This window comes from Eleutherodactylus coqui, chromosome 11, assembly GCF_035609145.1.
Source record: "Eleutherodactylus coqui strain aEleCoq1 chromosome 11, aEleCoq1.hap1, whole genome shotgun sequence".
Classification (NCBI taxonomy): domain Eukaryota; kingdom Metazoa; phylum Chordata; class Amphibia; order Anura; family Eleutherodactylidae; genus Eleutherodactylus; species Eleutherodactylus coqui.
The window spans coordinates 77,329,454-77,342,377 of NC_089847.1; the positions used below are offsets into that span (position 1 = coordinate 77,329,454).

A 12,924-nucleotide genomic window follows, 5' to 3' on the forward strand; every position below is an offset into this window, starting at 1 on the left:
GTCAGAACTGACCATCTGCCCGAGCAGCAAGGTTCTATTGGTCAGGGATTTCAGCCAATCAGCTGCTGTTACCAGCTGGCTCGTAAAATCACCCAAAGCCGGGCAAGAGGTGAAGTAAACAAAAGTTTGGCGGGAAAGCTCTACAGACAAGCAGGGGGTCAACAGGACAGCTCAGTGCAAATGATTAAAATGCCATGTGGATCGCTCCTAATGGTCCGGGATCCACACATGTACTACAGCAGAGTTAGTAGGCGGTGCTGTAGTTGTTGCGTGATGCAATAATCTGTATAACAAGGTGCCAACACATGGTAAGTGTAATTTGTCTTTGAGACAGCGTTCTGTGCAATTGTGAGGGAATGATGGCAGAGCTGACGGAGTTCCAACACAGCCAAATTATTGAGGTCCATTTGGTGGTTGCCTCTGTAACAAAGATGGTGGAAGTTTTTGCTGTATCACGTGGCACAATATCCAAGATTATGGCCACAAAAGACTGGAAAAAACCCATCCAAAAACGCCAACGTGGATGGAAATGTGTGTTGAGTGACACACAGACGATCATTGCATAGGTTTGTGATGAAAAATAAGCAGACTACAGCTGTAAAAGTGACTGCTAAGCTGAATACAGTGTTCACAAACCTATTAGTACTAAAACGGTGCAAAGGGAACTCCACAAGCAAGACTTTTATGGACAAGCTGCCATTCTAAAACCACTCATCATTGATTTGAAATGCTGCTCAGAGAAGACAGGGGTGTAAAAGTCATAAAACCTGGACTATGGAGCATGCCATGGACTCCACAATCGCCCAATATCAATATCATTGAGCCATTGCGCTCAGTGTTGGAAAGAATATTCGAGTGTGCTATCCACCTCCATCATCGTTACTGGAACTTAGGGTAACACACACAGAGCTTTGCTACATCCACCCTGATCCCCAGACATCACACACACAGCTCCGCTACATCCACCCTGATTCCCAGACATCACACACACAGCTCTGCTACATCTATACTGATCCCCAGACATCACACACACAGCTCCGCTACATCCATCCTGACCCCCACACATCACACACACACAGCTCCGCTACATCCATCCTCATCCCGAGACCTCGCACACAGCTCTGCTGCATCCATCCTGATCCCCAGACATCACACACAGTTCTGCTACATCCTTCCTGATCCCCAGACACACACAAAGCTCTGCTACATCCATCCTGACCCTCACAGCTCCCCTCCCTCACTCACTCCATCCATCCTGACCCCTACAGCTCCACTCACTCACTGCATCCTTTCATCCTGACCCCCACAGCTCCAACACACATATGATCCCTGACTCCTCCCACACAGGGTATCGCATGACAGGACATCGGCGGAGGTCCTGAAAGCTGCTGACTCTGCAGGTCTGTGTGCCCCTTTATGATAGGGCTGCAGGGGGAGGGTTAACCGGTGCTAGAGGTCAGTGCAGGTTCTGTGAGGGGCTTATAGCAGACTCCGATAGTAGCTCTTCCACCCGCTGCTGCCAAATTGTTGCGCGCCAGGACCACAGCTGACTGACTTAGCTGTTACCCTCTCACTCATGGCACCCGGGGCCGGCCGACCCTCCCGCACCCACATTGCTACGTGACTACGTCAAGGTACAATAGTACGACGTGATTTCCAGCCAGAGAGCTGCGACACCCTGGTTGGGAATCGCTGGCATAGGGAATAAATGTCATAGTGGGAAAAGCAGAAAATGTGTTGTATTCCCTTACTTAGTCCTTCAGGCAGGCATATGCACCAATGTGAAGAGGATCATGTACAGCAGGTCCATGAAGTGGGAGCAGCTGAATCATCAGGGCCTAAGCAGGCTTGTATTGTATATGGCTGCCTTTAGCTCTACCTGTGAGATCTCCGCTAGGATACTGTGAAAGGTGCCCGAGCTGAGTTGGCTAACAAGTGCCCTGGTGGGAGCTGGCAGTAAGCGGTGTGATTAGATGGTGGTGGGCTGCAGCTCCGTGATGGCCGATTACACAGGGTCTTGCTCTCCAGCAATGTCTGCAGGCTATGCAGCAGAGCCTCAGTCGGCTGAACCAGTTTGGTCCAGCGGAACACTACCAGTAGATGGCTGAAGATGGGTCATGTGCCACAGCCTAATGTGGTCAAGGATGGAAGAAAGCAGCCATGCTTTTCTAACCCTGGACAACCCCTTTAAATATCTATGGAGTAGCTGGAGCTCTATTAAAACACTGCTGCACAAAAGATACCACCCCCCTTTGTCTTACAAGGTGCTTCTAAATAGCAATACAGCGCCTGCTATTGCTGAGTATTCTCCTATTTGTGTTCTAGTGCCCCCTGCTTACATCTGTTGTCTTACACTTAATATCATTTATATCTTGAATTTTCATGTATGCTTGCTGGAGGCACGATTGTAGGAATCCACAGGGATCATGAGAATGACTCTGATTTCCTCTAGTGAATGCAGTGTCAGCGCACGTGTGTGACCGCAACTACTTACACTTCTAGAATGTGTTCTGTGGGACTGACGGAGATAGGCACGTGCTGCACTTGGCTATCGCCGTAGGTCATGCATGTGAATAGCGTGTCCATTCATCACGGGGACTCGGAGTGCGCCATTCTTGTGATTCCTTTGGGGTCTTAGTGGTTGAACCCACAACGATCATACATTTATCACCTAACCTATGAATGATAAATGTTTTTGGTGGCATAATTCTTTTTTCAGAATCTGCAGGATGTGTAATAAGCTAATTTATGCTGATTTTGTTTTTTTAGGTTTCTAAGTTTTCTCACCAAACGGGAAATACGATAATGCATTGTCGAGAAGAAAACCCTTCTGCTAGTGGTAACATTACTGTTTGTCTTTAATTTTAAAGAATGTTTCATGTGTACATAAAACTGTGTGTACTGGCCAAAAGAGTTTACAATATGTGATGGAAGCAACATTTGGTGTCTCAAGTTAAAAAAATGGTATATACTTGCATTGTTTGCATTTCGTTGTTCAGGCTTAAAAGGGTTGTCCGCGTTGGTTTAACTATTAACGCCTTACCCATGCACTAAAATCAAACCGTGATATACTGAACTCTCCCCGCTGTGTCCTGTGGCCCCTCAGGAGGTCTTCCCTGTGACATCCTGTAAATCGGGCAGGACTTCAGCCTGTAAACATATAGGCGTAGAGGAATGAGCGCTGGCGAGTGTATCATTGTTATTTTAGTGCCGAAGAAAGGAGTTTTACAGATAAGCTGTCACTGGGACGACCCCTTTAGTATAAATATATATATATTTCCCATGCAAACCTGAGAATTGAGATTACAATTAAGAATTGCCTGTGTGTTGTGCATATTATTTTTTCTTTTTGATCTCTTTTAGTAACGGACGTCTCTCAAGAAACTCTGTTGACGCGGTGTAAGGTGAATATCAATATATTTTACATCCAGTTAATAATAAAAAGGTGTTTCTCGTTTAGGTTCTACTCTGCATGTAGCACTAGCAATGCTATCCGCTACAACCACTGGAGCCTGTTTAGATGGTCACAAGTAGAAAACGAATACATTTCATGAAGTAATATTGGGCTATTCCAATAGAAGAGATGAGATTCTGTTCCCCTACATATATGTAAAACACTATCAGAAGAAGCAGCATATAAGACATTATATAATAGTACTGGGTGTATTGTAAATATGAATCCAGCTGAGACTGTAAAACACTTGCTAGAAGCTACAACAGCTTCTCTGTATGTCTCTACTGCCCCCCCCCCCCTTGCATATAAGAATATGGGCTTTAATCTGATCCATCATTGAAGATGATAATGTGTCTTCATCTCTGCCTCACTGGAGATATATTGTACTATAGAGAGAATGGTCAGTGCATGGGGAAGCAGAAGTGGCTGATAACTGGACAATTTTTATAGCATTTTTCTCTTTCTATTACAAAGTTGTTGTTTGTTTATTTATTTTTTTTAAATCTTCACTTGTAGTATTGATATATGCAGCTAGTTGAAACCAGAATACCAATTTAAAGCTCCATTCACACTGGATGAGTACTGGGCAAATATTACCCAAGTAGCATGTCCCTGTGCTGTTACAGTACTAGGTAGTGTTCCTCTGAAAATAAGACCCTGTCTTATATTAATTTTTGCCTCAAAATAGGCGCCAGTTCTTATTTTCAAGGGATGTCTTATTATACTTGCGTAGCAGTCTCAGTCCAGCTCCCTACCACTGCTCTCTGGAGCACTGATGCGCTGAGCCATGACATTGATTGACCAATTAAATTCTGTCTCCACATGGCGATGGCTGAGATTGGTTCTTTGACCTCCGCTCAGGAAATCAGTGGAGCGCTCGATGAACCAATCACAGCCATCACATTGGTTCATTGAGCGCTGCATTGACTGGTTCCAGAGTATCCAGATTTTTTACCTAAGTTTGACTGTAGCCGGTAATGTTCAGATTATTTTATTTTGCTTTTTTTTCTTAGAAACTCACAATATCACTTGGTAGGAGATGTGATTCACCAGAAGCAAGTTCCTCACAGGATTCAAAAAAGAAATTGTCTACCACTTCGAAAGTAAGGATTTTGTATTTAAAATTGTTATAATCCTGCCAGGATTTCCAGTCATCTCCTGCCCACAGGATGGGGAATAACTTGTTAATTGGTAGGGATCTTACTGCTGAGACCCACTTAAATCTCAAGAACGGTGTCTCATGTCGCCCTCTGCCTGTCACTGGGAGGGTTGCTTCTTCCCTTGCAGTGACATTAGAATGAATGGTGCACTGGCCGAGCATACATGGTTGGCGCTCCGTTCTTGTGAACACGGGATCCTCGTTCTTGAGATCAGCAGACTCTCATAGGTGAGATCCTCACCAATCAACAAGTTATCCCGTATCCACAGGAACCCGCAGCGGAAGGTGTTGCTTCTTCCCTTGCAGTGACATCAGAATAAATGTGGCACTGGCCCCAGCATACATGGTTCTTTTCCGTGTTGCTGGTATCTGCTACTCTGGTATGTTGGCAATCACGTTGAAAGCGAATGGCACACTCGCACGACCAGCACTTTGTTCAGTCTTTTAACCTGTTCAGTGGCGGGATTTTTACTACCTTGTCAGACCTACCAGGGCAGGTTTTTAACCCCTTGAGTGGTGGGTTTCTTACCACCCTGTCGTACCCACCAGAGCAGGTTTTTTAAATGGTCTAATGATTTAATTTCAACTAATTTTGCAGACTCGTTCCAAGAGCTATAATTCTTTCATTTTTCCATTGACACCGCCATATGAGGGCTTGTTTTTTGCAGGACAAGTTGTTTTTTTTTATGGCATTTTGGGGTATATATAATGTATTGCATAACTTTTGTAAAAAAAATTGTAGGCAGATTGGGGGGGAAAAAAAAATATTCTGCCATTTTGTTTTTTGGATTTCATTTTTTCGGCTTTCAGCCTGCAGAATAAAAAATGTGACAACATTATTCTCCGAGTCAACATGATTCCGGCGATACCAAGTTCATACAGTTTTTTATGTTTTGCTATTTTTCTACATTTAAAACATTGTTTTTTCTTAAAGGTTTGCTTTTGTGTCGCCACATTCATTGAGCCGTATTAATTTTATTTTTGCATTACCAGAGCTTTAGAAGGCCTTGTTTTTTTGCAGGATGAACTTAATTTTTTGCAACATTTAAAATTTTGATCGCTTTTTATTCTATTTTTTCCAGTGGCAAGATTAACAAAATCTGTAATTCTGGCATGTTTTTTATTTTTATTTTTCACTGCATTCCCTGAGCAGTATAAATAACATATTAAAGTAATTCTACAGGCCAGTATGGTTATGCCAATACCAAATTGTAATAGCTTTTTTTCTTTTTCACACTTAAAAAAAATAAATAAATAAAAGTTTAAATCACTTCCTTTTGCCATATCTATAATAAAAAAAATCTAAATCATAAAAGAAATACATATTTGGTATCGCCGCATCCGTAAATGTCCAATCTATCAAAGTAGTGCATTATTTACCCTGCATGGTGAACGTAGTCCGAAAAAAAAATTAAGAACGCCACAAATGCACTTTCAGTCACCCTGTCTCCCAGAAAAAATGCAATAAAAATCAATCAAAAAGTCGTATGTATTCCAAATTAGTACTAATGTAAACTACAAGACATCACGCAAAGAATGAGCCCTTGCTCAAGTACGTCGACGGAAAAATTCAAAAGGTATTGCGCGCAAAAGATGCAGCAGAAAATAATGTTAAAAAATTAAATGTCTTTGAAAAAAAATACAGGTACTACAGCAAAAAAAAAACTATACAAGTTTGGTATCCTAGTAATCGTACTGACCCATAGAATAAAGTTAGCAGGTCATTTTTGTTGCAGTTTGTGTGCCGTAGAAACAAAACGCAGTGAAAGATGGCAAAATGTCAATTTTTTTCCCCTTTTACTCCACTTAGAATTTTGTAAAAGTTTTTCAGTACATTATATGGTACTTTAAATAGCACCATTGAAAAACACAACTCGTCCCGCAAAAAACAAGCCCTCATACAGCGACGTCTATGAATAAATAAAGGAGTTATGATTTTTTAAACGTGGGTAGGAAAAAAAGAAATGGGGGGAAAAAAGGGGCTGTGTCATTAAGGGGTTAAATAATATACTAACTTCCTTCTCTGAGTCATTACAACGTAGGGATACCACATGTGTAATTTAATTTTTTTATTTTTTTTTTACAAAGTAATGGGACACAAGTGTTTTTTATTTTTATTTTTTTAATAATTTAAAACTTTTTTTACCTTTTTTTTTTTAATTTTTGTCCTGACCCCTGATCACATTCTAGGGGTCCGTTGGTGACTGGACTGCCCTGTACATGCTGTAGTCACATAGACTGCAGCATTTAAAGGGTTAACATAGCAGAGATCGGAGGTTTTCTCTGATCCCTGCTGTAAGACCTGGTGCCTGGCTGTCCTCTGATAGGCAAGCACCAGCTCTCCCTGCCACAGAGACCATCGGCTGGCTTCTGACAAGCCGATGGTCTCTATGGCAACCTGTAAACAAAGCAGTGAAGTACTTTTGAATTTAGAAGCAGGAGATTGCCGGCAGATCGGCAATATCTTCCTGCTTCTGTTTTTCAAAGTCCTGCACTGTTCTCTGTGGGTCTGTGCAGGCAGAGCACACTGCCACAGCTTATGGGATTGTGCTCTGCAGCTCCCATAGTGAAACATAGCCCGGAAATCTTCCGGGCTATATTGCTATGGGCAGTGGAGCTCGTCCCAGAAAATTTCCGGCCGTGCCGCTCAAGGGGTTAAATGGGCCAATTATTTAATCGCAACTAATTTTCCCCAGTCGTCTCCACGACAGCACCAATTGAGATTGCCTCCTCGTGATAGGACAGGAACATACTGAGAGGTTAAAAGCTCCCCCCCTTCCCCACTTTCCTCAGTGTCTTCCTGTCCTGCCAGGAGGCAGGATCTCTGAGAGAAGCTGGTGGAGAAGCCAGCCAGGATTACTTACAGGCGGATCGGAGGGCAGTGGCTCAGCCTGTCCTCCCTTCCAAGCCAGACGACTCCCGGGATGCCACATGGGGTGGTAACCCCCGGGCCAGGTTCCTCCCGCGGCGGCCCATGGGGGGTACAAAGTGGGAGCCTCAGTCCCCTCGTCCTCCCTGCAGAAGTTAGAGCGCGGTGCTCCAGGAAGCGCTTCGACGGCGGGGGGCGGGGCTCCGCGTCACGTGTCCAGCGCGATGACGTCATTGCGTCTGCATCAGGAGCGGAGGGGGCGGGGCTTAGCGCAGAAGCGCGAAAATTTTAAAAAAATAGGAACCTGAGAGAAGCCAGAACAAACCAGCACTACAGGTTGCAGGGTGTCTGCAGCACCGGTATAGTAATGAGTGCTCCAGCCCCAGAGACAGCTGAAACCTCAGCCTCAGCGGCCGTAAGTAGCCAGTGCGGCAAAAAATACAATGCAAATATCCAGTGTATTGTGTATGGAAAATTGCATATTTACCCGCAAAAATGCTTTATTTGTCAGGGGGATAAAAAAGACATCACCCCCAGAACAAAACTCAGAAAATGCGGGATAAAACTGCCAGCTACGTACCAGAGGCCTCTATGCAAGGCATGCCTAGCTAGGCTAGTTAAAGAGGAATCGGGGGGATTCATGGAGGACGTTAGGAAGCTGGTGAAAGAAGAGGTTAGATCAGCCCTAACGTCACAGCTGGCGCCGCCAGCGAAATGCCAGAAAAAGGCGTATGTTCCTGACGAGCCTTCCGACTCCGAGAGTTCTATCAGGTCGGAGCAAGAGGAACAGGCGGCCGAGGAGTCCTCAGATTAGGAGGACTACAAAAAATAGTTATTCCATCAGGACGACTTAATGGAATTGATTAAGTCAGTCAGGGCTAAACTAAGAATGGAAGAGCCCAGAGAACCACGTACCCTACAAGATGAGATATTTGGGGGACTAGGGGAGAGGCGCAAGCACACCTTCCCTGTCCACAAGAATATCACCAAAATAATCCCAAAAGAGTGGAGCCGCACAGTTAAAAGATCCATGGATCGCAAAGCTGAGGGCCTTCTAAAGAAATCATGGGAGGCAGCGACAAACATACTTAGGCCAGGGATCGCAGCCACTTGTGTGGCGCGAACTCTGGGGGTATGGCTAGAACAGCTACAGCTACACCTAACCAATAACACGCAAATTTCCTAGCGGACGCCGCGGACGAAACTGTCAAACTCTCGGCGACAGCTACAGCCCGGTCTAACTCAGCCAGAAGAGTGTTATGGCTGAAATCGTGGTCAGGCGACCTAGCCTCAAAAAATAAGCTATGCGCCCTCCCGTTCTACGGCCAGTTTTTGTTCGGACCGGACCTTGACAAGATTCTAGAGAAGGCGGCCGACAAAAAGACGGGATTCCCGGAAGAAAAGCCACAGAGAGGGAAGACCTTCTTCCGGGCCCCAAGGCAACAGCCACAGGCCTACCAAGGCAAGGGCAAGACAGGCCGCTGGAGTTACACCAAGGGGGGCAGAGGAAGGAACATCCTCTTTAACCCCCACCAGGGGAAGCCAAAGCAGAGACCCTGACCTCATCCTTGTAGGGGCAAGGGGGGGGGGGGCTTTGTGGATCAAGGGGCCGCGATTTCCGAAGGCCCATGGATCCCAAAGATCTTACAGCAGGGATACCGGATAGAGCTGGTGTCCCTCCCCAGAAGAAAATTCATTATCACGGGAGGCTCCAAACAACAGTTACACCTACTAAAGCAAAGCGTTGGGGACCTGCAACAACTAAATGCAATATCCCCCGTACCGCAAAACGAGGAAACCCAGGGCCATTATTCCTGGCTCTTCCTAGTAAGGAAACCCTGTGGGAAACAGCGGATGATAGTGAACCTGAAACCTCTGAACACCTGCATCAGATACAGAAAATTCAAGATGGAGTCCATCTCCTCAGCGATAAAGTTGATTCCCAAAGGAGCCTGCATGGCATCCATCGATCTAAAGGATGCTTATTTCCACGTACCGATCCACGAGGGGTCCCGGAAATACCTAAGGTTCGCAGTGTATATGGGCAAAGGAATAGAGCACCATCAATTCAGATGCCTGCCCTTCGGGATCTCCTCAGCACCCAGAATCTTCACCAAAATTATGGCAGAGGTAGCCGCCTACCTGACGAAGAAGTCGGTCCTAATAGTACCCTACCTGGACGATATTTTAATAATAGCAGAGTCCAGAGAACACCTAACGAAACACCTGAGGATAGTGCTAGAACTTCTCCAATCGTTAGGATGGATCATAAACTGGGAAAAATCCAGCCTAGATCCCGACAAACAGAAAACATTTCTGGGTATAACGCTCGACTCAGAATCGCAATGCTCCTGCCTACCCGAGTAGAAAATACAAAAAATCTGACGGCTAGTCAAAACCTTTTTACGAAGACGATTATGCACAATTCGGGAAGCCATGTTTCTCCTGGGAAACTTGACTTCACGCATTCCAGGAGTAGCATGGGCCCAGGCTCACACCAGAGCCCTGCAAGCCTCAGTCCTATCCACACGGGACAAAAAAGCAGTCCTCTCTGGGGACAAGAATGTACATTCCAAGCGTGGTGAAAACATGCCTGCGTTGGTGGGCATCCCAAGAGAACCTGCGGAGAGGGGTTCATTGGCTACAAAACCCAGCCACTCGCATCACAACGGATGCAAGCGCCTGGGGATGGGGAGCGCATGTGGGGAACCAGCTCTTTCAGGGCCCATGGCCTCAAAGGACAAAAGAACAGTCCTCAAATTACAGGGAACTACAGGCCATATGGCAGGTCCTACAGCAGTTAGGGAACTCGCTACGGGACCAGCATATAAAGATACTGTCAGACAATATCACCGCGGTCGCCCATATACGACACCAAGAAGGCACAAGATCTCCCGCTCTGCAAAACATCGCACAGAAAATTTTCCACTGGGCAGAGGGTCGGATCCTCTCTATCACGGCAACCCATTTGAATGGGACGCTAAACCAAAAAGCGGGCTTTCTCAGCAGGAGGCAAATAGACCCAGGAGAATGGTCTCTCTCCCTGAAAGCATTCAGAATCCTGATCAACCAGTGGGGGACCCCACAATTGGACCTGTTCGCAACCAGGGAAAATGCCAAAGTAAGCAATTTTTTCTCCCTCCGGCCAGGAGATCGTCCGACAGCAGTAGACGCCCTAGGCCAAGACTGGGGAGAGGGGCTGGTATACGCCTTTCCTCCTATACCATTGATCCCCAGAGTCTTACAACATTTCAGAACCCAGGTATGCACACTAATCCTGGTGACCCCGTTCTGGCCCAAAAGAAGCTGGTTCGGTCTTGTAGCAACATTGAGCATCCAGGACCCAGTCATCTTCCCTACCTGGACAGATCTTCTATCGCAGGGGCCACTGAGCCATCCGAGCCTAGACAAGCTCCACTTAACAGCATGGCTCTTGAGGAATCCTCACTAAAAGAGAAGGGATTCTCACAGAGAGTAGTAGAAACGTTAACGTCCAGCAGAAAAAAAGACTACCCACCTTATCTACCTGAAAGTTTGGAGAAGGTTTTCCTCATGGAGACAGGGAAGGGATCGCGGGGATTTTATCCCGGACATCCCTCTAATTTTAGAGTTCTTGCAGGAGGGCCTAGAGATGGGCCTCTCTCCAAGCACCCTGAAGGTCCATGTCGCAGCCCTTAGCGCCATATGTGACACAAAGTTCGCAGACAACAGATGGGTCAACAGGTTCCTAGCAGCAGCAACTAGATTACGGCCTAGGCCCATAAATCTTTTTCCAGACTGGAACCTTAATTGGGCCCTAAGGGCCATGACAACGGTACCATTCGAGCCGATCGAAGCACTACCCATAAAAATGCTTACTACCAAGACCATTTTCTTAGTAGCCATCACCTCCGCAAGACGGGTTAGCGAGCTGCAGGCCTTGTCCATTCGCCACCCGTTCCTGAAAATCTCGGACACCAAATTAGTATTTAAAACGGACCCCGCGTTTATGCCAAAAGTAGTATCACATTTTCATAGGTCCCAAGACATAATAATCCCCTCATTTTTTAGTAAACCTAAAAACGAGGAAGAAAAAACCCTAAGCTGCCTGGACGTTAGGAGAGCAGTCCTAGGCTACATAGAGGCGACAAGCCACTGGAGGCGGGACGACAACTTGTTCGTCCAGTTCAGTGGCCCAAATAAAGGGAGCAAAGCAGTAAAAAGCTCCATAGCCAGGTGGATCCGCCTAGCCATCATAGAGTCCTATAAGGCCCTCGGGAAGGAAATCCCTTTAGCTCTTAAAGCCCATTCTACAAGGGCAGTAGCATCCTCATGGGCCGAACATAGCTCAGCTTCGGTCGAGCAGATATGCAAAGCCGCAGTCTGGAAGAAACCCCACATGTTTGTTAAACACTATAGGGTAAAAGTGCAGCAGGACGAGGACATGGCCTTCGGCCGCAAAGTCCTCTCGGCAGCAATCCCACCCTAGGGAAACTTTAGTTGGTACGTCTCAATTGGTGCTGTCGTGGAGACGACTGGGGAAAAAATGGATTATACCTACCTGATAATCAGGTTTCCAGTAGTCTCCACGACAGCACCCGTACCTCCCCCCCCCTAAATTGATAGAAAAGAAACTATATAATATAATATAAAAAAACATATATATAATATAATTTTATTAAAAAAAACAAAACCAAAAGACAAAACCCCGGTTAAAAGAAAAAAATTTAAGTTGAGCTCCTACCCCGGGAATTCGTTATAATCCACTGGGGAAGGGGGGGAGCTTTTAACCTCTCCGTATGTTCCTGTCCTATCAGGAGGAGGCAATCTCAATTGGTGCTGTCTTGGAGACTACTGGAAACCTGATTATCAGGTAGGTATAATCCATTTTTTTCACGTTCCAAGAGCCATAACTTCATTTTTCCATTGAAACGGCCATATGAGGGCTTGTTTTTTGCGGGACAAGTTGTACTTTTTGATGGCATCATTTTTGGGTATATATAATGTATGGCATAACTATTGTAAAAATTTTAGGGAGATTGGGGGGGAAAAAAAGAAATTCTGCCATTTGTTTTTTAGATTTCATTTTTGCAGTGCTCAGCAAGCAGAATAAATAGTGTGATAACATTATTCTGTGAGTCAACACGATTTCGGCGATACCAAGTTTATACAGGTTTTTTTTAATGTTTTGCTATTCTTGTACATTTAAAACATTCTTTTTTTCTTAAAGGTTTGCTTTTGTGTCGCCACATTCCAAGAGCCGTATTAATTTTATTTTTCCATTGCCAGAGCTCTAGAAGGCCTTGTTTTTGGCAGGATGAACTCCAGTCTTCCTTTATCTAATTTTTAGGAACATGTAAAATTACTTTTTTTCCATTTTTTTCTATGGGCATGATTAATAGAATCTGTAATTCTGGCATGTGTTTTTTTATTTTTCACTGCAGTATAAATAATACATTAAAG

At 45.1% G+C, this 12,924-nt stretch overlaps 1 protein-coding gene across 1 annotated transcript in view; it reads left to right on the forward strand.

The window, feature by feature from the left end:
• The first annotated feature begins 2,779 nt into the window (after positions 1-2,779).
• Positions 2,780-12,924, forward strand: part of LOC136581977 (uncharacterized) — a 171,436-nt gene continuing 161,291 nt past the window's right edge. The window contains exon 1 of the mRNA XM_066582696.1: positions 2,780-2,839. Within this exon, the coding sequence (XP_066438793.1) occupies positions 2,806-2,839 (34 nt within the window). The 5' untranslated portion in view covers positions 2,780-2,805. The remainder of the gene's footprint in view (positions 2,840-12,924) is intronic.